Consider the following 27293-nt stretch of genomic DNA (forward strand, 5'->3'; position numbering starts at 1 on the left):
ACGATAAACGTTCACAAAAAGCACAACAATTATTTTAAGAATTATAGATACAGAACTCCTCTATGCACTCGATATGTCCGATTTTAAAATAGCTTTTAGGTGAAAGCACATTTTGCAATATTCTCAGAAGATAGCCCGGCTTCACAGGTCTAACTATTTAGACACCCAGCAAGTTTAGCACTCATCAAAGTCAGATTTACTATAAGAAAAATGTTATTACCTTTGCTGTCTTCGTCAGAATGCACTCCCAGGACTTCTACTTCAATAACAAATGTTGGTTTGGTCCAAAATAATCCATCGTTATATCCAAACAGCGGCGTTTTGTTCGTGCGTTCAAGACACTATCCGAAAGGGTAAATAAGGGTTACGAGCATGGCGCAATTCGTGACAAAAGATTTCTAAATATTCCATTACCGTACTTCGAAGCATGTCAACCGCTGTTTAAAATCAATTTTTATGCCATTTTTCTCATAAAAAAGGGATAATATTCCGACCGGGAATCTGCGTTTAGGTAAACAGACAAAAGAAAAGAAAGCATTCGGTCGACTCGGGCACGCGCCTAAGCCCATAGTACTCTGAGCGGCCACTTGCCAAAAGCGATAAAGTGTTTCAGCCAGAGCCTGCCTCGATATCGTTCAGCTTTTTCCCGGGCTCTGAGAGCCTATGGGAGCCGTAGGAAGTGTCACGTTATTGCAAAGATCCTCGGTCTTCAATAAAAAGAGCCAAGATGAAACACAACTTGTCAGAGAGGCCACTTCCTGCATGGAATCTTCTCAGGTTTTGGCATGCCATATGAGTTCTGTTATACTCACAGACACCATTCAAACAGTTTTAGAAACTTTAGGGTGTTTTCTATCCAAAGCCAATAATTATATGCATATTCTAGTTACTGGGCAGGAGTAGTAACCAGATTAAATCGGGTACGTTTTTTATCCGGCTGTGTCAATACTGCCCCCTAGCCCTAACAGGTTGAAATGGTGCAAAATAGTCATATGTTTGAGAAATTGAAGTAATAGCATTTCTAAGGTATTTGAATATCGCGCCACGGGATTCCACTGGCTGGTGAGTAGGTGGGACGCAAGCGTCCCAGCTAGCCCATAGAGGTTAACGCCGGTCTGACCAATCAGAATCCACGTTTCAAGATTTCAGGCCCAGACGGCATCCCTAGCCACAGGCCCAGACGGCATCCCTAGCCACAGGCCCAGACGGCATCCCTAGCCACAGGCCCAGACGGCATCCCTAGCCACAGGCCCAGACGGCATCCCTAGCCACAGGCCCAGACGGCATCCCTAGCCACAGGCCCAGACGGCATCCCTAGCCACAGGCCCAGAGGCCACAGGCCCAGACGGCCACAGATGAGACAAGACTGTAACTACCAATTGGATACCACGAAATTGGGGAGAAAAAGGAGTAAAAAAATATATATAAATAAATCAAAAATATATTGATATTGCTACACTGTCAGAACTAGAAGCACAAGCATTTCGCTACTCTCGCAATAACATCTGCTAACCATGTGTATGGGACCAATACCATCTGCTAACCATGTGACCAATAACATCTGCTAACCATGTGTATGGGACCAATAACATCTGCTAACCATGTGACCAATAACATCTGCTAACCATGTGTATGGGACCAATAACATCTGCTAACCATGTGTATGGGACCAATAACATCTGCTAACCATGTGACCAATAACATCTGCTAACCATGTGTATGTGACCAATACAATTTCATTTGGGGTGAAGGTCCCCCTACAGGTACCTGTCCCCCAATCTTCTAAACCACTAGTGGTGGGAATGTCACCCTGTGTTAGGTGTCTATACTATCCTATTGAACTCTGAGGAGTCACCCTGTGTTAGGTGTCTATACTATCCTATTGAACTCTGAGGGGTCACCCTGTGTTAGGTGTATACACTATACTATCCTATATGTCTTTCTGTTACAGTGGACAGTACTACCATACCCTGTATCTGTTACAGTGGACAGTACTACCATACCCTGTATCTGCTACAGTGGACAGTATTACCATACCCTGTATCTGCTACAGTGGACAGTATTACCATACCCTGTATCTGTCTGCTAAAGAGGATGTCCTTTATTGCGCAAGTCCTGGAACAGCCTCAGAAAACAGATGTTGGTCCCAAATGGCACTTTATTCTCTACATACTACTATAGTTACACTACTTTATAACGCACTATGTAGGAAATAGGGTGCTATTTGGGATTTACACTAAGAAAGAGGTAACCGTGAAGCAACGGATCAATGACCTGCTAACTTCCTCTTTGAGTGGTTACACAACATACTGTTACTGTGTTTAGTCATGTTGACCTGAAAATACAGAAATGCCAAAGGTGGAGGTGTGGCTGTTTTATATTCAGAACCACATTCCTGTAAAGATTAGAGAGGATCTCATGTTAAATAGTGTTGAAGTAATATGGCTACAGGTTCATCTGCCTCACCTAAAGCCCATTCTGGTGGGAAGCTGCTATAGACCACCAAGTGCTAACAGTCAGTATCTGGATAATGTTAAATAGTGTTGAAGTAATATCGCTACAGGTTCATCTGCCTCACCTAAAGCCCATTCTGGTGGGAAGCTGCTATAGACCACCAAGTGCTAACAGTCAGTATCTGGATAATGTTAAATAGTGTTGAAGTAATATCGCTACAGGTTCATCTGCCTCACCTAAAGCCCATTCTGGTGGGAAGCTGCTATAGACCACCAAGTGCTAACAGTCAGTATCTGGATAACGTGTGTGAAATGCTTGATAATGTATGTGATATCAACAGAGAAGTATATTTTCTGGATGATTTAAATATTGACTGGCTCTCATCAAGCTGCCCACTCAGGGAAAAGCTTCAAACTGTAACCAGTGCCTGCAACCTGGTTCAGGTTATCAGTCAATCTACCAGGGTAGTTACAAACAGCACAGGAATTAAATCATCAACATGTATTGATCACATCTTTACTAACGCTGCAGATATTTGTTTTAAAGCAGTATCCAGATCCATAGAATGTAGTGATCACAATATAGTAGCCATATCTAGGAAAACCAAAGTTCCAAAGGCTGGGCCTAATATAGTGTATAAGAGGTCATCCAAGTAGTTTTGTAGTGATTCATATGTTGACGATGCAAATAATATTTGTTGGGTCTGTGGTGTGTAATGAGGAACAACCAGACACTGCACTTGACACATTTATGAAATTGCTTATTCCAGTTACTAATAAGCACACACCCATTAAGAAAATGACTGTAAAAACTGTTAAATCCCCGTGGATTGATGAGGAATTGAAAAATTGTATGTTTGAGAGGGATGAGGCAAAAGGTAATGGCAAATAAGTCTGGCAGCCCAACTGACTTGCAAACGTACTGCAAATGAAGAAATCATGTGACTAAACTAAATAAAAAAGAAAAATAAACTATACTATAAAACAAAGATAAATTATATTTAGAATGATAGTAAAAAGCTTTGGGGCACCTTAAATGAAAAGAAAGAATCTGATATTGCCAACTACTTTAATGACTATTGGCAAGATAAGCAAACTACAGGAAGACATGCCAGCAACAATCACTGACGCTACACCTCCAAGTATATCGGAACAAATTATTAAAAGACAAGAATTGTACATTTGAATTCTGTAAAGTCAGTGCTCCAGTGCAGCTTTTGACATTATTGATCATAGTCTGTTGCTGGAAAAAATATGTTATGGCTTTACACCGCCTGCTATAATGTGGATAAAGAGTTACTTGTCTAACAGAATACAGAGGGTGTTCTTTAATGGAAATCTCTCCAACATAATCCAGGTAGAATCGGGAATACATTTACCAATTTTTTTTTACATTTTAGTAGCTCTTATCCAAAGCGACATTTCATTTCATTTCATTGTTTTGTTTTTTTGTAATTTTTTCTCTTTTTATTTTATAAAAAAAATATATATATATTGTACTGGCCCCCGTGGGAATCGAACCCACAACCCTGGCTTTGCACACACCATGCTGGCGTTGCAAACACGATGCCCTACCAACTGAGCCACAGGGAAGTGACCCAGGGTAGCTGTTTAAGCCCCTTGCAGTAAGAATCAGGAATTCCCCAGGGTAGCTGTTTAGGCCCCTTACTTTTGTCAACCTTTACTAAACGACATGCCACTGACTTTGAGTAAAGCCAAAGTGTCTATGTACGCGGATGACTTACGGAGTTGACGTTAGACAACAATCTGACTGAGTTTATGTTTTACGGAGGTAGCAATTTAGTTTTTCTTCAGTTGCTTTATGACTCTAAAACCTAATCAAAATAAACATATTTAAACCAAAATGAATATTCTATCAGGGAGATGGAGTTGACAGTTCATGGTTGTGACAATGGTGATTTCAATATTTTTTTGGTTTTCATCTATTAAAAGTAGAGAACTTTCCAGACCACGAGTGGTCGTTGTACTACATATAAATGAGGACATGAAGAAGGGGTTCTTATGGTATAGCTGTCCCCGCTCATCCCTGATTCATTTAGGATTTAAGACTAATCTGACAGAGTTCACCATATCTCCAGGCACATCTTTTAAGAATCACATTTTTTAAGAATATTTATCTTAAAGTCAGAGAGGGCTTGAATAAAGAAACAACTACACATTTATTTTAAAACTATAAAAACATTATTGTTGGTTTTTGGAATGAATAAAGTATAATTGGAGATTGAAATTTGATATAATTTTCTCCAGAAAAGGGCATGTCTAGGCATAGAGCCGATATGAACATTAATAATATAGAACATATTTATAAAATTTATAAAAAGCAAATCTTTCCCTAAATAAAATTCCACGCAATATAACTTAATGTGAATTAATACAACAAAAGAAAAACAAATTGACTATTTTCATAAAGTTTCCCAACAGGGATTGATAATCCCTAAAGGGACTATGGTGCCATTATGGACATACGCCAACTCCCTGGTTCAGTAGACCAGTCCAACTCCCTGGTTCTGTAGACCAGTCCAACTCCCTGGTTCTGTAGACCAGTCCAACTCTCTGGTTCAGTAGACCAGTCCAACTCTCTGGTTCAGTAGACCCAGTCCAACTCCCTGGTTCTGTAGACCAGTCCAACTCCCTGGTTCTGTAGACCAGTCCAACTCTCTGGTTCAGTAGACCCAGTCCAACTCCCTGGCTCTGTAGACCCAGTCCAACTCCCTGGTTCTGTAGCCCAGTCCAACTCCCTGGTTCTGTAGACCCAGTCCAACTCCCTGGTTCTGTAGCCCAGTCCAACTCCCTGGTTCTGTAGACCAGTCCAACTATCCGGTTCTGTAGACCAGTCCAACTCTCTGGTTCTGTAGATCAGTCCAACTCCCTGGTTCTGTAGATCAGTCAAACTCTCTGGTTCTGTAGACCAGTCCAACTCCCTGGTTCTGTAGACCAGTCCAACTCTCTGGTTCAGTAGACCCAGTCCAACTCCCTGGCTCTGTAGACCCAGTCCAACTCCCTGGTTCTGTAGCCCAGTCCAACTCCCTGGTTCTGTAGACCCAGTCCAACTCCCTGGTTCTGTAGACCAGTCCAACTCCCTGGTTCTGTAGACCAGTCCAACTCTCTGGTTCAGTAGACCCAGTCCAACTCCCTGGCTCTGTAGACCCAGTCCAACTCCCTGGTTCTGTAGACCCAGTCCAACTCCCTGGTTCTGTAGCCCAGTCCAACTCCCTGGTTCTGTAGACCCAGTCCAACTCCCTGGCTCTGTAGACCCAGTCCAACTCCCTGGTTCTGTAGACCAGTCCAACTCCCTGGTTCTGTAACCCAGTCCAACTCCCTGGTTCTGTAGCCCAGTCCAACTCCCTGGTTCTGTAGACCAGTCCAACTCCCTGGTTCTGTAGACCAGTCCAACTCTCTGGTTCAGTAGACCTGTCCAACTCTCCGGTTCTGTAGACCAGTCCAACTCTCTGGCTCTGTAGACCAGTCCAACTCTCTGGCTCTGTAGACCAGTCCAACTCTCTGGCTCTGTAGACCAGTCCAACTCTCTGGTTCTGTAGACCAGTCCAACTCTCTGGTTCTGTAGATAAGTCCAACTCCCTGGTTCTGTAGATCAGTCAAACTCTCTGGTTCTGTAGACCAGTCCAACTCCCTGGTTCTGTAGACCAGTCCAACTCTCTGGTTCTGTAGACCTGTCCAACTCTCCGGTTCTGTAGACCAGTCCAACTCTCCGGTTCAGTAGACCAGTCCAACTCCCTGGTTCTGTAGACCAGTCCAACTCCCTGGTTCTGTAGACCAGTCCAACTATCCGGTTCTGTAGACCAGTCCAACTCTCCGGTTCTGTAGACCAGTCCAACTCTCCGGTTCTGTAGACCAGTCCAACTCTCCGGTTCTGTAGACCAGTCCAACTCCCTGGTTCTGTAGACCAGTCCAACTCTCCGGTTCTGTAGACCCAGTCCAACTCCCTGGTTCTGTAGACCAGTCCAACTCCCTGGTTCCGTAGACCAGTCCAATTCTCCTGCCACAGTTCATAACACATGTAAAGAACCCCCCTGGAAGATTATTCTGATGAAATTCTTACTTTAAGATTTAAAGTTGCATTTTATTTTGTATTTTTCAGATTGTAATGCACATGTTCATAAGGGTTGTAGAGAAAGCCTGCCTGTCTGTGCCAAGGTGAAGATGAAGGTAAGGAAAGAACACTATTTAAAACAATTTTCAGCCCATTTTGTCAACCTATAAAATGAGTAGCCTACAGGACATCAAGGTCGTGAATTTATTTACACTACTGAAGTCCTGGATTGTTTCCCCCCCTAGTTGAATTTATTTACACTACTGAAGTCCTGGATTGTTTCCCCCCCCCCGTCTAGTTGAATTTATTTACACTACTGAAGTCCTGGATTGTTTCCCCCCGTCTAGTTGAATTTATTTACACTACTGAAGTCCTGGATTGTTTCCCCCCCCTAGTTGAATTTATTTACACTACTGATGTCCTGGATTGTTTTCCCCCCCTAGACGCCCAGACAGCAGTTTGCCGTTCCAGATTCAGCCGCCATTCCTGTTGTTACCCGGAGAACAAAACGAGGGTTAAACCGTGAGTCCATCTTAAATCTACTCAAAACAGCCCTGTCCTGGTCCCAGATCTGTTGGTGTTAACCATCACAGCCCTGTCCTGGTCCCATCTGTTCCCTATAGAGTCCTACAGGCCATCTGTTCCCTATAGAGTCCTACAGGCCATCTGTTCCCTATAGAGTCCTACAGGCCATCTGTTCCCTATAGAGTCCTACAGGCCATCTGTTCCCTATAGAGTCCTACAGGCCATCTGTTCCCTATAGAGTCCTACAGGCCATCTGTTCCCTATAGAGTCCTACAGGCCATCTGTTCCCTATAGAGTCCTACAGGCCATCTGTTCCCTATAGAGTCCTACAGGCCATCTGTTCCCTATACAGTCCTACAGGCCATCTGTTCCCTATAGAGTCCTACAGGTCATAAGTTCCCTATAGAGTCCTACAGGTCATCTGTTCCCTATAGAGTCCTACAGGTCATCTGTTCCCTATAGAGTCCTACAGGCCATCTGTTCCCTATAGAGTCCTACAGGCCATCTGTTCCCTATAGAGTCCTACAGGCCATCTGTTCCCTATAGAGTCCTACAGGTCATCTGTTCCCTATAGAGTCCTACAGGCCATCTGTTCCCTATAGAGTCCTACAGGCCATCTGTTCCCTATAGAGTCCTACAGGCCATCTGTTCCCTATAGAGTCCTACAGGTCATCTGTTCCCTATAGAGTCCTACAGGCCATCTGTTCCCTATAGAGTCCTACAGGCCATCTGTTCCCTATAGAGTCCTACAGGCCATCTGTTCCCTATAGAGTCCTACAGGTCATCTGTTCCCTATAGAGTCCTACAGGCCATCTGTTCCCTATAGAGTCCTACAGGCCATCTGTTCCCTATAGAGTCCTGCAGACCATCTGTTCCCTATAGAGTCCTACAGGCCATCTGTTCCCTATAGAGTCCTACAGGCCATCTGTTCCCTATAGAGTCCTACAGGTCATCTGTTCCCTATAGAGTCCTACAGGCCATCTGTTCCCTATAGAGTCCTACAGGCCATCTGTTCCCTATAGAGTCCTACAGGTCATCTGTTCCCTATAGAGTCCTACAGGCCATCTGTTCCCTATAGAGTCCTACAGGCCATCTGTTCCCTATAGAGTCCTACAGGCCATCTGTTCCCTATAGAGTCCTACAGGCCATCTGTTCCCTATAGAGTCCTACAGGCCATCTGTTCCCTATAGAGTCCTACAGGTCATCTGTTCCCTATAGAGTCCTACAGGCCATCTGTTCCCTATAGAGTCCTACAGGTCATCTGTTCCCTATAGAGTCCTACAGGTCATCTGTTCCCTATAGAGTCCTACAGTCTCTGTTCCCTATAGAGTCCTACAGGCCATCTGTTCCCTATAGAGTCCTACAGGCCATCTGTTCCCCTATAGAGTCCTACAGGCCATCTGTTCCCTATAGAGTCCTACAGGCCATCTGTTCCCTATAGAGTCCTACAGGCCATCTGTTCCCTATAGAGTCCTACAGGCCATCTGTTCCCTATAGAGTCCTACAGGTCATCTGTTCCCTATAGAGTCCTACAGGCCATCTGTTCCCTATAGAGTCCTACAGGCCATCTGTTCCCTATAGAGTCCTACAGGCCATCTGTTCCCTATAGAGTCCTACAGGTCATCTGTTCCCTATAGAGTCCTACAGGCCATCTGTTCCCTATAGAGTCCTACAGGTCATCTGTTCCCTATAGAGTCCTACAGGCCATCTGTTCCCTATAGAGTCCTACAGGTCATCTGTTCCCTATAGAGTCCTACAGGTCATCTGTTCCCTATAGAGTCCTACAGGCCATCTGTTCCCTATAGAGTCCTACAGGCCATCTGTTCCCTATAGAGTCCTACAGGTCACCTGTTCCCTATAGAGTCCTACAGGCCATCTGTTCCCTATAGAGTCCTACAGGCCATCTGTTCCCTATAGAGTCCTACAGGTCATCTGTTCCCTATAGAGTCCTACAGGCCATCTGTTCCCTATAGAGTCCTACAGGCCATCTGTTCCCTATAGAGTCCTACAGGCCATCTGTTCCCTATAGAGTCCTACAGGCCATCTGTTCCCTATAGAGTCCTACAGGCCATCTGTTCCCTATAGAGTCCTACAGGTCATCTGTTCCCTATAGAGTCCTACAGGCCATCTGTTCCCTATAGAGTCCTACAGGCCATCTGTTCCCTATAGAGTCCTACAGGTCATCTGTTCCCTATAGAGTCCTACAGGCCATCTGTTCCCTATAGAGTCCTACAGGCCATCTGTTCCCTATAGAGTCCTACAGGCCATCTGTTCCCTATAGAGTCCTACAGGCCATCTGTTCCCTATAGAGTCCTACAGGCCATCTGTTCCCTATAGAGTCCTACAGGTCATCTGTTCCCTATAGAGTCCTACAGGCCATCTGTTCCCTATAGAGTCCTACAGGCCATCTGTTCCCTATAGAGTCCTACAGGTCATCTGTTCCCTATAGAGTCCTACAGGCCATCTGTTCCCTATAGAGTCCTACAGGCCATCTGTTCCCTATAGAGTCCTACAGGCCATCTGTTCCCTATAGAGTCCTACAGGCCATCTGTTCCCTATAGAGTCCTACAGGCCATCTGTTCCCTATAGAGTCCTACAGGTCATCTGTTCCCTATAGAGTCCTACAGGCCATCTGTTCCCTATAGAGTCCTACAGGCCATCTGTTCCCTATAGAGTCCTACAGGCCATCTGTTCCCTATAGAGTCCTACAGGTCATCTGTTCCCTATAGAGTCCTACAGGCCATCTGTTCCCTATAGAGTCCTACAGGCCATCTGTTCCCTATAGAGTCCTACAGGCCATCTGTTCCCTATAGAGTCCTACAGGCCATCTGTTCCCTATAGAGTCCTACAGGCCATCTGTTCCCTATAGAGTCCTACAGGCCATCTGTTCCCTATAGAGTCCTACAGGCCATCTGTTCCCTATAGAGTCCTACAGGCCATCTGTTCCCTATAGAGTCCTACAGGCCATCTGTTCCCTATAGAGTCCTACAGGCCAACTGTTCCCTATAGAGTCCTACAGGCCATCTGTTCCCTATAGAGTCCTACAGGCCATCTGTTCCCTATAGAGTCCTACAGGCCATCTGTTCCCTATAGAGTCCTACAGGCCATCTGTTCCCTATAGAGTCCTACAGGCCATCTGTTCCCTATAGAGTCCTACAGGCCATCTGTTCCCTATAGAGTCCTACAGGCCATCTGTTCCCTATAGAGTCCTACAGGTCATCTGTTCCCTATAGAGTCCTACAGGCCATCTGTTCCCTATAGAGTCCTACAGGCCATCTGTTCCCTATAGAGTCCTACAGGTCATCTGTTCCCTATAGAGTCCTACAGGCCATCTGTTCCCTATAGAGTCCTACAGGCCATCTGTTCCCTATAGAGTCCTACAGGTCATCTGTTCCCTATAGAGTCCTACAGGCCATCTGTTCCCTATAGAGTCCTACAGGCCATCTGTTCCCTATAGAGTCCTACAGGCCATCTGTTCCCTATAGAGTCCTACAGGCCATCTGTTCCCTATAGAGTCCTACAGGCCATCTGTTCCCTATAGAGTCCTACAGGCCATCTGTTCCCTATAGAGTCCTACAGGCCATCTGTTCCCTATAGAGTCCTACAGGCCATCTGTTCCCTATAGAGTCCTACAGGTCATCTGTTCCCTATAGAGTCCTACAGGCCATCTGTTCCCTATAGAGTCCTACAGGCCATCTGTTCCCTATAGAGTCCTACAGGCCATCTGTTCCCTATAGAGTCCTACAGGTCATCTGTTCCCTATAGAGTCCTACAGGCCATCTGTTCCCTATAGAGTCCTACAGGCCATCTGTTCCCTATAGAGTCCTACAGGCCATCTGTTCCCTATAGAGTCCTACAGGCCATCTGTTCCCTATAGAGTCCTACAGGTCATCTGTTCCCTATAGAGTCCTACAGGCCATCTGTTCCCTATAGAGTCCTACAGGTCATCTGTTCCCTATAGAGTCCTACAGGCCATCTGTTCCCTATAGAGTCCTACAGGCCATCTGTTCCCTATAGAGTCCTACAGGCCATCTGTTCCCTATAGAGTCCTGCAGACCATCTGTTCCCTATAGAGTCCTACAGGCCATCTGTTCCCTATAGAGTCCTACAGGCCATCTGTTCCCTATAGAGTCCTACAGGTCATCTGTTCCCTATAGAGTCCTACAGGCCATCTGTTCCCTATAGAGTCCTACAGGCCATCTGTTCCCTATAGAGTCCTACAGGTCATCTGTTCCCTATAGAGTCCTACAGGCCATCTGTTCCCTATAGAGTCCTACAGGCCATCTGTTCCCTATAGAGTCCTACAGGTCATCTGTTCCCTATAGAGTCCTACAGGCCCTCTGTTCCCTATAGAGTCCTACAGGCCATCTGTTCCCTATAGAGTCCTACAGGCCATCTGTTCCCTATAGAGTCCTACAGGCCATCTGTTCCCTATAGAGTCCTACAGGCCATCTGTTCCCTATAGAGTCCTACAGGCCATCTGTTCCCTATAGAGTCCTACAGGCCATCTGTTCCCTATAGAGTCCTACAGGCCATCTGTTCCCTATAGAGTCCTACAGGCCATCTGTTCCCTATAGAGTCCTACAGGCCATCTGTTCCCTATAGAGTCCTACAGGCCATCTGTTCCCTATAGAGTCCTACAGGTCATCTGTTCCCTATAGAGTCCTACAGGTCATCTGTTCCCTATAGAGTCCTACAGGTGTTCTGTTCCCTATAGAGTCCTACAGGCCATCTGTTCCCTATAGAGTCCTACAGGTCATCTGTTCCCTATAGAGTCCTACAGGTCATCTGTTCCCTATAGAGTCCTACAGGTCATCTGTTCCCTATAGAGTCCTACAGGCCATCTGTTCCCTATAGAGTCCTACAGGCCATCTGTTCCCTATAGAGTCCTACAGGTCATCTGTTCCCTATAGAGTCCTACAGGCCATCTGTTCCCTATAGAGTCCTACAGGTCATCTGTTCCCTATAGAGTCCTACAGGCCAGCTGTTCCCTATAGAGTCCTACAGGTCATCTGTTCCCTATAGAGTCCTACAGGCCATCTGTTCCCTATAGAGTCCTACAGGCCATCTGTTCCCTATAGAGTCCTACAGGTCATCTGTTCCCTATAGAGTCCTACAGGCCATCTGTTCCCGATAGAGTCCTACAGGCCATCTGTTCCCTATAGAGTCCTACAGGTCATCTGTTCCCTATAGAGTCCTACAGGTCATCTGTTCCCTATAGAGTCCTACAGGTCATCTGTTCCCTATAGAGTCCTACAGGCCATCTGTTCCCTATAGAGTCCTACAGGTCATCTGTTCCCTATAGAGTCCTACAGGCCATCTGTTCCCTATAGAGTCCTACAGGCCATCTGTTCCCTATAGAGTCCTACAGGCCATCTGTTCCCTATAGAGTCCTACAGGCCATCTGTTCCCTATAGAGTCCTACAGGTCATCTGTTCCCTATAGAGTCCTACAGGCCATCTGTTCCCTATAGAGTCCTACAGGCCAGCTGTTCCCTATAGAGTCCTACAGGCCATCTGTTCCCTATAGAGTCCTACAGGTCATCTGTTCCCTATAGAGTTCTACAGGCCATCTGTTCCCTATAGAGTCCTACAGGCCATCTGTTCCCTATAGAGTCCTACAGGTCATCTGTTCCCTATAGAGTCCTACAGGTCATCTGTTCCCTATAGAGTCCTACAGGCCATCTGTTCCCTATAGAGTCCTACAGGTCATCTGTTCCCTATAGAGTCCTACAGGCCATCTGTTCCCTATAGAGTCCTGCAGACCATCTGTTCCCTATAGAGTCCTACAGGTCATCTGTTCCCTATAGAGTCCTACAGGCCAGCTGTTCCCTATAGAGTCCTACAGGCCATCTGTTCCCTATAGAGTCCTACAGGTCATCTGTTCCCTATAGAGTCCTACAGGCCATCTGTTCCCTATAGAGTCCTACAGGCCATCTGTTCCCTATAGAGTCCTACAGGCCATCTGTTCCCTATAGAGTCCTACAGGTCATCTGTTCCCTATAGAGTCCTACAGGTCATCTGTTCCCTATAGAGTCCTACAGGTCATCTGTTCCCTATAGAGTCCTACAGGTCATCTGTTCCCTATAGAGTCCTACAGGTCATCTGTTCCCTATAGAGTCCTACAGGCCATCTGTTCCCTATAGAGTCCTACAGGCCATCTGTTCCCTATAGAGTCCTACAGGCCATCTGTTCCCTATAGAGTCCTACAGGTCATCTGTTCCCTATAGAGTCCTACAGGCCATCTGTTCCCTATAGAGTCCTACAGGCCATCTGTTCCCTATAGAGTCCTACAGGCCATCTGTTCCCTATAGAGTCCTACAGGCCATCTGTTCCCTATAGAGTCCTACAGGCCATCTGTTCCCTATAGAGTCCTACAGGCCATCTGTTCCCTATAGAGTCCTACAGGTCATCTGTTCCCTATAGAGTCCTACAGGCCATCTGTTCCCTATAGAGTCCTACAGGCCATCTGTTCCCTATAGAGTCCTACAGGCCATCTGTTCCCTATAGAGTCCTACAGGCCATCTGTTCCCTATAGAGTCCTACAGGTCATCTGTATCCTATAGAGTCCTACAGGCCATCTGTTCCCTATAGAGTCCTGCAGACCATCTGTTCCCTATAGAGTCCTACAGACCATCTGTTCCCTATAGAGTCCTACAGGCCATCTGTTCCCTATAGAGTCCTACAGGTCATCTGTTCCCTATAGAGTCCTACAGGCCATCTGTTCCCTATAGAGTCCTACAGGCCATCTGTTCCCTATAGAGTCCTACAGGTCATCTGTTCCCTATAGAGTCCTACAGGCCATCTGTTCCCTATAGAGTCCTACAGGTCATCTGTTCCCTATAGAGTCCTACAGGCCATCTGTTCCCTATAGAGTCCTACAGGCCATCTGTTCCCTATTGAGTCCTACAGGTCATCTGTTCCCTATAGAGTCCTACAGGGCTTTGGTCAACATTAGTGTGCCATGTGTGACGTAACCCAATACCAACCTACCACATTCCTCTCTTAACGCTGGCCCTCTCTTATGACATCACAGCGGGTGCATCGCGGGAGCGGCCCTGGTCAGCCATCTTGTCTCCTGAAGACTACTCCTCATTGGTTGTTCCCTCCCGAAGACACACCTCCATCATACCCTTCCATGGGTCCAACCTGTCAAAGAGCATCTCTATATCCAACATCGCTGGGTGAGAAACCCTTACTCTGACCCCTAACCCTGACCCTAACCCTAACCCTTACTCTGACCCTAACCCCTAACCCTAACCCTGACCCCTAACCCCTCACCCTCACCCTAACCCTTACCCTGACCCCTAACCCTAACCCTTACTCTGACCCTAACCCTGACCCCTAACCCCTAACCCTAACCCTTACTCTGACCCTGACCCCTAACCCTTACCCTTACCCTGACCCAAACCCTTACTCTATCCATGACCCTGACCCTAACTCTGACCTGACCCTAACCCTGACTCTAACCCTGACCCTAACCTGACCCGAACTCTGACCCTGACCCTGAGCCTAACCCTAATCTGACCCTAACCCTAACCCTGACCATAACCCGACCCAACCTGCCTATCAAGGGTCTGTGGTACCTGTCCCATTCTACTGACTCTCTGCCCTCTCCCTCTCCCTGTCTCTCTCTGTGTCTCCCTCTCCCTGTCTCTCTCTGTGTCTCCCTCTCCCTGTCTCTCTCTGTGTCTCCCTCTCCCTGTCTCTCTCTCTCTCTCTCTCTGTGTCTCTCTCTGTCCTCTCTCTCTCTCTCTGTCCTCTCTCTCTCTCTCTGTCCTCTCTCCAGTCACCAGGTGTTTGATGACATGCCTATCAAGGGTCTGCGGTACCTGTCCCATTCTTCTGACTCTCTGTGCAAGACCAACCTGGTCAATGAATCTACAGAGTCACTCACAGATGAAGGTTAGTAGAGTACAACTCTCTACCTCTCTCTCTGCCAGTCCGTCCGTCCGTCCTCTCCGCCAGTCCGTCCGTCCGTCCTGTCTGTCTGTATGTCCTCTCCACCTGTCTGTCTGTATGTCCTCTCCACCTGTCTGTCTATCCTCTCTCTCTACTCTATCAGCCCTAAACAGCTGCTGAACAGCTATGGATAGAATGACTGACATGCTTTGTGTCTTTAAATGCATCTCAAATGGCACCCTATTTCCTGTTTAGTTCACTGCCATAGTAAACACACTTTACCCACAGTCACCATCCCACAGTCGATAGTAAACACACTTTACCCACAGTCGATAGTAAACACACATTACCCACAGTGAAGGTAAAGTGGCAGGTAGCCTAGCGGTTAGTGTTGTGCCAGTAACCGAAAGTTCGCTGGTTCGAATCCCCGAGCTGAGCAAGGCACTTAATCCTAATCGCTCCTGTAAATGTGTCTGTATTATAGCGTCTACTCTAACGTCTATGTCACGTCCTGGCCAGTATAAGGGGTTATTTGTTATTGTAGTTTGGTCAGGACGTGGCAGGGGGGTGTTTGTTTCGAGTATTCCGGGGTTTTGGTTATGTTCTATGTTGTGTATGTCTATGCTCTGTCTATGTTGTGTATTTCTTTGTGTTGGTCTGGTATGGCTCTCAATCAGGAACAGCTGTACATCGTTGTTGCTGATTGGGAGTCATACTTAGGTAGCCCTGTTTTCACCTGTCCCTTTGTGGGAAGTTGTCTTTGCATAGCTGTGTGTTAGCCTGCGTTACTGTGCGTTCGTTCGTTCGTTCGTTCGTTCGTTCGTTCGTTTTCTTGTTTTGTTTTTTCAGTGTTCTAATAAACGTTAAAATGAGCACTCAACCCGCTGCGCCTTAGTCCACTACATATGACGACCGTTACAGTCTAGATAAATACATGTGAATGTTATCTGAGCGGTGCGTTTTATCATCGAGGCACGGAGATGATCGACAGCCAGCTGATGGGCGAGTTTGAGGCAGACCTGAAAGAGCTAGAAGCAGACTCCTGGAGCAACGTTACGGACCGTCACTTCCTCAAACATCTGAAGAAGGACGTCATCAAGAGACAGGATGTAATCTACGGTACCTGCCTTGAGTTATACCCCCTCCTCCTCTCTCCATCAATAAACAGGACATCTACTGTACCTCCCACTGCTACAGTACCTGCCTTGAGTTATACCCCCTCCTCTCTCTCCATCAATAAACATGACAAATCCAGACTGATCCAGACTGGATACAGAAAGACAGAGGGGAAAATACACATGGTATTGTAAATCCAGACTGATCCAAACTGGATCCAGACAGAAAGATGGGATAATACACAGTATTGTAAATCTAGACTGATAGAAAATTCAAGGGTGGGCTTTGCTGAGATGACAAAATATGGTGCAAAACAGTGAAGGATTACAATGCCCTACGACCCCTCTATCTAGAGTTCCCAGGGAACTACTACCCCTCTATCTAGAGTTCCCAGGGCTCTACTACCCCTCTATCTAGAGTTCCCAGGGCTCTACTACCCCTCTATCTAGAGTTCCCAGGGCACTACTGCCCCTCGATCTAGAGTTCCCAGGGCTCTACTACCCCTCTATCTAGAGTTCCCAAGGCTCTACTACCCCTCTATCTAGAGTTCCCAGGGCTCTACTACCCCTCTATCTAGAGTTCCCAGGGCACTACTACCCCTCTATCTAGAGTTACCGTGCACTACTACCCCTCTATCTAGAGTTCCCAGGGCTCTACTACCCCTCTATCTAGAGTTCCCAGGGCCCTACTACCCCTCTATCTAGAGTTCCCAGGGCTCTACTACCCCTCTATCTAGAGTTACCAGGGCTCTACTACCCCGCTCTCTAGAGTTCCCAGGGCTCTACTACCCCTCTATCTAGAGTTCCCAGACCACTACTACCCCTCTATCTAGAGTTCCCAGGGCTCTACTACCCCTCTATCTAGAGTTCCCAGGGCTCTACTACCCCTCTATCTAGAGTTACTGGGCACTACTACCCCTCTATCTAGAGTTACCGTGCACTACTACCCCTCTACCTAGAGTTCCCAGGGCCCTACTACCCCTCTACCTAGAGTTCCCAGGGCCCTACTACCCCTCTACCTAGAGTTCCCAGGCACTACTACCCCTCTATCTAGAGTTCCCAGGGCTCTACTACCCCTCTATCTAGAGTTCCCAGGGCTCTACTACCCCTCTATCTAGAGTTCCCAGGGCTCTACTACCCCTCTATCTAGAGTTCCCAGGGCACTACTACCCCTCTATCTAGAGTTCCCAGGCCACTACTACCCCTCTATCTAGAGTTACCAGGGCTCTACTACCCCTCTATCTAGAGTTCCCAGGGCCCTACTCCCCCTCTATCTAGAGTTCCCGGGCTCTACTACCCCTCTATCTAGAGTTACTGGGCTCTACTACCCCTCTATCTAGAGTTACCAGGGCTCTACTACCCCTCTATCTAGAGTTCCCAGGGCTCTACTACCCCTCTATCTAGAGTTCCCAGGGCTCTACTACCCCTCTATCTAGAGTTCCCAGGGCACTACTACCCCTCTATCTAGAGTTCCCAGGCCACTACTACCCCTCTATCTAGAGTTACCAGGGCTCTACTACCCCTCTATCTAGAGTTCCCAGGGCCCTACTCCCCCTCTATCTAGAGTTCCCGGGCTCTACTACCCCTCTATCTAGAGTTACTGGGCTCTACTACCCCTCTATCTAGAGTTCCCAGGGCTCTACTACCCCTCTATCTAGAGTTCCCAGGGCTCTACTACCCCTCTATCTAGAGTTCCCAGGGCTCTACTACCCCTCTATCTAGAGTTCCCAGGGCTCTACTACCCCTCTATCTAGAGTTACCAGACCACTACTACCCCTCTATCTAGAGTTCCCAGACCACTACTACCCCTCTATCTAGAGTTACCAGACCACTACTACCCCTCTATCTAGAGTTACCGGGCACTACTACCCTCTATCTAGAGTTACCAGACCACTACTACCCCTCTATCTGGAGCTGGACAAACCTTGATCTCCCCATGTTACTCCCCCTCCTAATCTTAACCCCCGTCTCTACCTGTATCTCCCTCTCCTAACCTTAACCCCCTCTCTCCCTGTATCTCCCCCTTCTAACCTTAACCCCCTTCCTGTATCTCCCCCAAACCCCATTGTTGTCCCCCTCCAGAGTTGATGCAGACGGAGATGCACCACGTGCGGACCCTGCTGATCATGGTGGAGGTGTACAGTAAGGGTCTGGTGAAGGAGCTGCAGCTGGAGCCTCAGACAGTAGACAGGCTGTTCCCTGCCCTGGAGGAGCTCCTGGACCTCCACACCTCCTTCCTGACACGCCTCCTGGAGAGGAAGAGAGAGAGCCAGCAGGAGGGGGAGGACGGAGGATTCATCATCAACAAGATAGGAGACATCCTGGAGACGCAGGTTAGAGGAGGGAGAGAGCCCACACTACACTACAGAACACCACCACAGAACACCACACTACAGAACACCACTACAGAACACCACTACAGAACACCACTACAGAACACCACTACAGAACAACACTACAGAACAACACGCAGGTTAGAGGGAGGGAGCCCACACTACACTACACTACAGAACACTACAGAACACCACTACAGAACACCACCACAGAACACCACACTACAGAACACCACTACAGAACACCACTACAGAACACCACTACAGAACACCACCACAGAACACCACCACAGAACACCACCACAGAACACCACTACAGAACACCACTACAGAACACCACTACAGAACACCACTACAGAACACCACCACAGAACACCACCACAGAACACCACCACAGAACACCACACTACAGAACACTACAGAACACAACACCACGCAGGTTAGAGGGAGAGAGCCCACACTACACTACAGAACACCACACTACAGAACACCACCACGGAACACCACAGTCCCACAGAACACCACCACAGAACACCACCACAGAACACCACAGAACCACAGAACACCACCACAGAACACCACCACAGAACACCACAGAACCACAGAACACCACCACAGAACACCACCACAGAACACCACAGAACACCACCACAGAACACCACCACAGAACACCACAGAACCACAGAACACCACAGAACCACAGAACACCACAGAACCACAGAACACCACCACAGAACACCACCACAGAACACCACAGAACACCACCACAGAACACCACAGAACCACAGAACACCACCACAGAACACCACAGAACCACAGAACACCACAGAACCACAGAACACCACAGAACCACAGAACACCACAGAACCACAGAACACCACCCTCCTCCTCCCACATCATAGAGACAGCTGAGAGGATCACAGGGTCAAGCTGCAGCCAGGACCTCCTGGAAGGAGAGCATGTTGTCTCTATACACCACAGACTCGGTGTTCAATCTGTGACACCTTTTCCCTGGAATCAAAGTTACACTTCCCCCTTATGTTTTAAACAAAACATATCGGATTCAACAATAAACAGATGTATTCCTTTGAGTTGTAGATTCATATTGTTACGCCTCTTGGAGGGAACGAAACACCCGCCTACACTCAACTCCCCGTGGAGGAACAGAGGTATAGGACTGTAGGTGGAGGTATAGAGGTATGGGACTGTAGGTGGAGGTATGGGACTGTAGGTGGAGGTATAGAGGTATGGGACTGTAGGTGGAGGTATAGAGGTATGGGACTGTAGGTGGAGGTATAGAGGTATGGGACTGTAGGTGGAGGTATAGAGGTATGGGACTGTAGGTGGAGGTATAGAGGTATGGGACTGTAGGTGGAGGTATAGAGGTATGGGACTGCAGGTGGAGGTATAGAGGTATGGGACTGTAGGTGGAGGTATGGGACTGTAGGTGGAGGTATGGGACTGTAGGTGGAGGTATAGAGGTATGGGACTGTAGGTGGAGGTATGGACTGTAGGTAGAGGTATGGGACTGTAGGTGGAGGTATAGAGGTATGGGACTGTAGGTGGAGGTATAGAGGTATGGGACTGTAGGTGGAGGTATGGGACTGTAGGTGGAGGTGTGGAGGTATGGGACTGTAGGTGGAGGTATAGAGGTATGGGACTGTAGGTGGAGGTATAGAGGTATGGGACTGTAGGTGGAGGTATAGAGGTATGGGACTGTAGGTGGAGGTATAGAGGAATGTGACTAGGTGGAGGTATAGAGGTATGGGACTGTAGGTGGAGGTATAGAGGTATGGGACTGTAGGTGGAGGTATAGAGGTATGGGACTGTAGGTGGAGGTATGGGACTGTAGGTGGAGGTATAGAGTTATGGGACTGTAGGTGGAGGTATGGAGGTATGGGACTGTAGGTGGAGGTATAGAGGTATGGTACTGTAGGTGGAGGTATGGGACTGTAGGTGGAGGTATAGAGGTATGGGACTGTAGGTGGAGGTATAGAGGTATGGGACTGTAGGTGGAGGTATGGAGGTATGGGACTGCAGGTGGAGGTATAGAGGTATGGGACTGTAGGTGGAGGTATAGAGGTATGGGACTGTAGGTGGAGGTATGGGACTGTAGGTGGAGGTATAGAGGTATGGGACTGTAGGTGGAGGTATAGAGGTATGGGACTGTAGGTGGAGGTATAGAGGTATGGGACTGTAGGTGGAGGTATGGGACTGTAGGTGGAGGTATAGAGGTATGGGACTGTAGGTGGAGGTATAGAGGTATGGGACTGTAGGTGGAGGTATAGAGGTATGGGACTGTAGGTGGAGGTATAGAGGTATGGGACTGTAGGTGGAGGTATAGAGGAATGTGACTAGGTGGAGGTATAGAGGTATGGGACTGTAGGTGGAGGTATAGAGGTATGGGACTGTAGGTGGAGGTATAGAGGTATGGGACTGTAGGTGGAGGTATAGAGGTATGGGACTGTAGGTGGAGGTATAGAGGTATGGGACTGTAGGTGGAGGTATGGGACTGTAGGTGGAGGTATAGAGGTATGGGACTGTAGGTGGAGGTATAGAGGTATGGGACTGTAGGTGGAGGTATAGAGGTATGGGACTGTAGGTGGAGGTATAGAGGTATGGGACTGTAGGTGGAGGTATGGGACTGTAGGTGGAGGTATTGAGGTATGGGACTGTAGGTGGAGGTATAGAGGTATGAGACTGTAGGTGGAGGTATGGGACTGTAGGTGGAGGTATGGGACTGTAGGTGGAGGTATAGAGGTATGGGACTGTAGGTGGAGGTATAGAGGTATGGGACTGTAGGTGGAGGTATAGAGGTATGGGAATGTAGGTGGAGGTATAGAGGTATGGGACTGTAGGTGGAGGTATGGGACTGTAGGTGGAGGTATAGAGGTATGGGACTGTAGGTGGAGGTATGGAGGCATGGGACTGTAGGTGGAGGTATAGAGGTATGGTACTGTAGGTGGAGGTATGGGACTGTAGGTTGAGGTATAGAGGTATGGGACTGTAGGTGGAGGTATAGATGTATGGGACTGTAGGTGGAGGTATAGAGGTATGGGACTGTAGGTGGAGGTATAGAGGTATGGGACTGTAGGTGGAGGTATAGAGGTATGGGACTGTAGGTGGAGGTATAGAGGTATGGGACTGTAGGTGGAGGTATAGAGGTATGGGACTGTAGGTGGAGGTATAGAGGTATGTGACTGTAGGTGGAGGTATAGAGGTATGGGACTGTAGGTGGAGGTATAGAGGTATGTGACTGTAGGTGGAGGTATAGAGGTATGGGACTGTAGGTGGAGGTATGAGATATGGGACTGCAGGTGGAGGTATAGAGGTATGGGACTGTAGGTGGAGGTATAGAGGTATGGGACTGTAGGTGGAGGTATAGAGGTATGGGACTGTAGGTGGAGGTTTAGAGGTATGGGACTGTAGGTGGAGGTATAGAGGTATGAGACTGTAGGTGGAGGTATAGAGGAATGTGACTGTAGGTGGAGGTATAGAGGTATGGGACAGTAGGTGGAGGTATAGAGGTATGGGACTGTAGGTGGAGGTATGGAGGTATGGGACTGTAGGTGGAGGTATAGAGGTATGGGACTGTAGGTGGAGGTATGTGACTGTAGGTGGAGGTATAGAGGTATGGGAAAGTAGGTGGAGGTATTGAGGTATGGGACTGTAGGTGGAGGTATAGAGGTATGGGACTGTAGGTGGAGGTATAGAGGTATGGTACTGTAGGTGGAGGTATGGGACTGTAGGTGGAGGTATAGAGGTATGGGACTGTAGGTGGAGGTATAGAGGTATGGGACTGTAGGTGGAGGTATGGAGGTATGGGACTGCAGGTGGAGGTATAGAGGTATGGGACTGTAGGTGGAGGTATAGAGGTATGGGACTGTAGGTGGAGGTATGGGACTGTAGGTGGAGGTATGTGACTGTAGGTGGAGGTATAGAGGTATGGGACTGTAGGTGGAGGTATAGAGGTATGGGACTGTAGGTGGAGGTATAGAGGTATGGGACTGTAGGTGGAGGTATAGAGGTATGGGACTGTAGGTGGAGGTATAGAGGTATGGGACTGTAGGTGGAGGTATGGAGGTATGGGACTGCAGGTGGAGGTATAGAGGTATGGGACTGTAGGTGGAGGTATAGAGGTATGGGACTGTAGGTGGAGGTATGGGACTGTAGGTGGAGGTATAGAGGTATGGGACTGTAGGTGGAGGTATAGAGGTATGGGACTGTAGGTGGAGGTATAGAGGTATGGGACTGTAGGTGGAGGTATGGGACTGTAGGTGGAGGTATAGAGGTATGGGACTGTAGGTGGAGGTATAGAGGTATGGGACTGTAGGTGGAGGTATAGAGGAATGTGACTGTAGGTGGAGGTATAGAGGTATGGGACAGTAGGTGGAGGTATAGAGGTATGGGACTGTAGGTGGAGGTATAGAGGTATGGGACTGTAGGTGGAGGTATAGAGGTATGGGACTGTAGGTGGAGGTATGGGACTGTAGGTGGAGGTATAGAGGTATGGGAAAGTAGGTGGAGGTATAGAGGTATGGGACTGTAGGTGGAGGTATAGAGGTATGGGACTGTAGGTGGAGGTATAGAGGTATGGTACTGTAGGTGGAGGTATGGGACTGTAGGTGGAGGTATAGAGGTATGGGACTGTAGGTGGAGGTATAGAGGTATGGTACTGTAGGTGGAGGTATGGAGGTATGGGACTGCAGGTGGAGGTATAGAGGTATGGGACTGTAGGTGGAGGTATAGAGGTATGGGACTGTAGGTGGAGGTATGGGACTGTAGGTGGAGGTATAGAGGTATGGGACTGTAGGTGGAGGTATAGAGGTATGGGACTGTAGGTGGAGGTATAGAGGTATGGGACTGTAGGTGGAGGTATGGGACTGTAGGTGGAGGTATAGAGGTATGGGACTGTAGGTGGAGGTATAGAGGTATGGGACTGTAGGTGGAGGTATAGAGGTATGGGACTGTAGGTGGAGGTATAGAGGTATGGGACTGTAGGTGGAGGTATAGAGGAATGTGACTAGGTGGAGGTATAGAGGTATGGGACTGTAGGTGGAGGTATAGAGGTATGGGACTGTAGGTGGAGGTATAGAGGTATGGGACTGTAGGTGGAGGTATGGGACTGTAGGTGGAGGTATAGAGGTATGGGACTGTAGGTGGAGGTATAGAGCTATGGGACTGTAGGTGGAGGTATAGAGGTATGGGACTGTAGGTGGAGGTATAGAGGTATGGGACTGTAGGTGGAGGTATAGAGGTATGGGACTGTAGGTGGAGGTATGGGACTGTAGGTGGAGGTATAGAGGTATGGGACTGTAGGTGGAGGTATAGAGGTATGGGACTGTAGGTGGAGGTATGGGACTGTAGGTGGAGGTATTGAGGTATGGGACTGTAGGTGGAGGTATAGAGGTATGGGACTGTAGGTGGAGGTATGGGACTGTAGGTGGAGGTATGGGACTGTAGGTGGAGGTATAGAGGTATGGTACTGTAGGTGGAGGTATAGAGGTATGGGACTGTAGGTGGAGGTATAGAGGTATGGGACTGTAGGTGGAGGTATAGAGGAATGTGACTTTAGGTGGAGGTATAGAGGTATGGGACAGTAGGTGGAGGTATAGAGGTATGGGACTGTTGGTGGAGGTATAGAGGTATGGGAGTGTAGGTGGAGGTATAGAGGTATGGGTCTGTAGGTGGAGGTATAGAGGTATGGGACTGTAGGTGGAGGTATGGGACTGTAGGTGGAGGTATAGAGGTATGGGACTGTAGGTGGAGGGATAGAGGTATGGGACTGTAGGTGGAGGTATAGAGGTATGGGACTGCAGGTGGAGGTATAGAGGTATGGGACTGTAGGTGGAAGTATAGAGGTATGGGACTGTAGGTGGAGGTATAGAGGTATGGGACTGTAGGTGGAGGTATAGAGGTATGGGACTGTAGGTGGAGGTATAGATGTATGGGACTGTAGGTGGAGGTATAGAGGTATGGGACTGTAGGTGGAGGTATAGAGGTATGGGACTGCAGGTGGAGGTATAGAGGTATGGGACTGTAGGTGGAGGTATGGGACTGTAGGTGGAGGTATGGGACTGTAGGTGGAGGTATAGAGGTATGGGACTGTAGGTGGAGGTATGGACTGTAGGTAGAGGTATGGGACTGTAGGTGGAGGTATAGAGGTATGGGACTGTAGGTGGAGGTATAGAGGTATGGGACTGTAGGTGGAGGTATGGGACTGTAGGTGGAGGTGTGGAGGTATGGGACTGTAGGTGGAGGTATAGAGGTATGGGACTGTAGGTGGAGGTATAGAGGTATGGGACTGTAGGTGGAGGTATAGAGGTATGGGACTGTAGGTGGAGGTATAGAGGAATGTGACTAGGTGGAGGTATAGAGGTATGGGACTGTAGGTGGAGGTATAGAGGTATGGGACTGTAGGTGGAGGTATAGAGGTATGGGACTGTAGGTGGAGGTATGGGACTGTAGGTGGAGGTATAGAGTTATGGGACTGTAGGTGGAGGTATGGAGGTATGGGACTGTAGGTGGAGGTATAGAGGTATGGTACTGTAGGTGGAGGTATGGGACTGTAGGTGGAGGTATAGAGGTATGGGACTGTAGGTGGAGGTATAGAGGTATGGGACTGTAGGTGGAGGTATGGAGGTATGGGACTGCAGGTGGAGGTATAGAGGTATGGGACTGTAGGTGGAGGTATAGAGGTATGGGACTGTAGGTGGAGGTATGGGACTGTAGGTGGAGGTATAGAGGTATGGGACTGTAGGTGGAGGTATAGAGGTATGGGACTGTAGGTGGAGGTATAGAGGTATGGGACTGTAGGTGGAGGTATGGGACTGTAGGTGGAGGTATAGAGGTATGGGACTGTAGGTGGAGGTATAGAGGTATGGGACTGTAGGTGGAGGTATAGAGGTATGGGACTGTAGGTGGAGGTATAGAGGTATGGGACTGTAGGTGGAGGTATAGAGGAATGTGACTAGGTGGAGGTATAGAGGTATGGGACTGTAGGTGGAGGTATAGAGGTATGGGACTGTAGGTGGAGGTATAGAGGTATGGGACTGTAGGTGGAGGTATAGAGGTATGGGACTGTAGGTGGAGGTATAGAGGTATGGGACTGTAGGTGGAGGTATGGGACTGTAGGTGGAGGTATAGAGGTATGGGACTGTAGGTGGAGGTATAGAGGTATGGGACTGTAGGTGGAGGTATAGAGGTATGGGACTGTAGGTGGAGGTATAGAGGTATGGGACTGTAGGTGGAGGTATGGGACTGTAGGTGGAGGTATAGAGGTATGGGACTGTAGGTGGAGGTATAGAGGTATGGGACTGTAGGTGGAGGTATGGGACTGTAGGTGGAGGTATGGGACTGTAGGTGGAGGTATAGAGGTATGGGACTGTAGGTGGAGGTATAGAGGTATGGGACTGTAGGTGGAGGTATAGAGGTATGGGAATGTAGGTGGAGGTATAGAGGTATGGGACTGTAGGTGGAGGTATGGGACTATAGGTGGAGGTATAGAGGTATGGGACTGTAGGTGGAGGTATGGACTGTAGGTGGAGGTATAGAGGTATGGGACTGTAGGTGGAGGTATGGACTGTAGGTAGAGGTATGGGACTGTAGGTGGAGGTATAGATGTATGGGACTGTAGGTGGAGGTATAGAGGTATGGGACTGTAGGTGGAGGTATAGAGGTATGGGACTGTAGGTGGAGGTATAGAGGTATGGGACTGTAGGTGGAGGTATAGAGGTATGGGACTGTAGGTGGAGGTATAGAGGTATGGGACTGTAGGTGGAGGTATAGAGGTATGTGACTGTAGGTGGAGGTAAAGAGGTATGGGACTGTAGGTGGAGGTATAGAGGTATGTGACTGTAGGTGGAGGTATAGAGGTATGGGACTGTAGGTGGAGGTATGGAGATATGGGACTGCAGGTGGAGGTATAGAGGTATGGGACTGTAGGTGGAGGTATAGAGGTATGGGACTGTAGGTGGAGGTATAGAGGTATGGGACTGTAGGTGGAGGTTTAGAGGTATGGGACTGTAGGTGGAGGTATAGAGGTATGAGACTGTAGGTGGAGGTATAGAGGAATGTGACTGTAGGTGGAGGTATAGAGGTATGGGACAGTAGGTGGAGGTATAGAGGTATGGGACTGTAGGTGGAGGTATGGAGGTATGGGACTGTAGGTGGAGGTATAGAGGTATGGGACTGTAGGTGGAGGTATGTGACTGTAGGTGGAGGTATAGAGGTATGGGAATGTAGGTGGAGGTATTGAGGTATGGGACTGTAGGTGGAGGTATAGAGGTATGGGACTGTAGGTGGAGGTATAGAGGTATGGTACTGTAGGTGGAGGTATGGGACTGTAGGTGGAGGTATAGAGGTTTGGGACTGTAGGTGGAGGTATAGAGGTATGGGACTGTAGGTGGAGGTATGGAGGTATGGGACTGCAGGTGGAGGTATAGAGGTATGGGACTGTAGGTGGAGGTATAGAGGTATGGGACTGTAGGTGGAGGTATGGGACTGTAGGTGGAGGTATAGAGGTATGGGACTGTAGGTGGAGGTATAGAGGTATGGGACTGTAGGTGGAGGTATAGAGGTATGGGACTGTAGGTGGAGGTATGGGACTGTAGGTGGAGGTATAGAGGTATGGGACTGTAGGTGGAGGTATAGAGGTATGGGACTGTAGGTGGAGGTATGGAGGTATGGGACTGCAGGTGGAGGTATAGAGGTATGGGACTGTAGGTGGAGGTATAGAGGTATGGGACTGTAGGTGGAGGTATGGGACTGTAGGTGGAGGTATAGAGGTATGGGACTGTAGGTGGAGGTATAGAGGTATGGGACTGTAGGTGGAGGTATAGAGGTATGGGACTGTAGGTGGAGGTATGGGACTGTAGGTGGAGGTATAGAGGTAT

At 48.2% G+C, this 27293-nt stretch overlaps 1 protein-coding gene across 2 annotated transcripts in view; it reads left to right on the top strand.

Annotated features, from left to right (window-relative positions):
- Positions 1-27293, top strand: part of LOC106588062 (A-kinase anchor protein 13) — a 154070-nt gene that overhangs the window by 7923 nt on the left and 118854 nt on the right. For both annotated transcript variants that reach the window (XM_045708528.1, XM_045708529.1), the window contains exons 3-8: positions 6574-6641; positions 6969-7047; positions 14086-14233; positions 14839-14954; positions 15924-16070; positions 18149-18399. In XM_045708528.1, the coding sequence (XP_045564484.1) occupies positions 6574-6641; positions 6969-7047; positions 14086-14233; positions 14839-14954; positions 15924-16070; positions 18149-18399 (809 nt within the window). The remainder of the gene's footprint in view (positions 1-6573; positions 6642-6968; positions 7048-14085; positions 14234-14838; positions 14955-15923; positions 16071-18148; positions 18400-27293) is intronic.

The sequence above is a fragment of the Salmo salar genome, chromosome ssa26 (genome assembly GCF_905237065.1).
Source record: "Salmo salar chromosome ssa26, Ssal_v3.1, whole genome shotgun sequence".
NCBI classification, from domain to species: domain Eukaryota; kingdom Metazoa; phylum Chordata; class Actinopteri; order Salmoniformes; family Salmonidae; genus Salmo; species Salmo salar.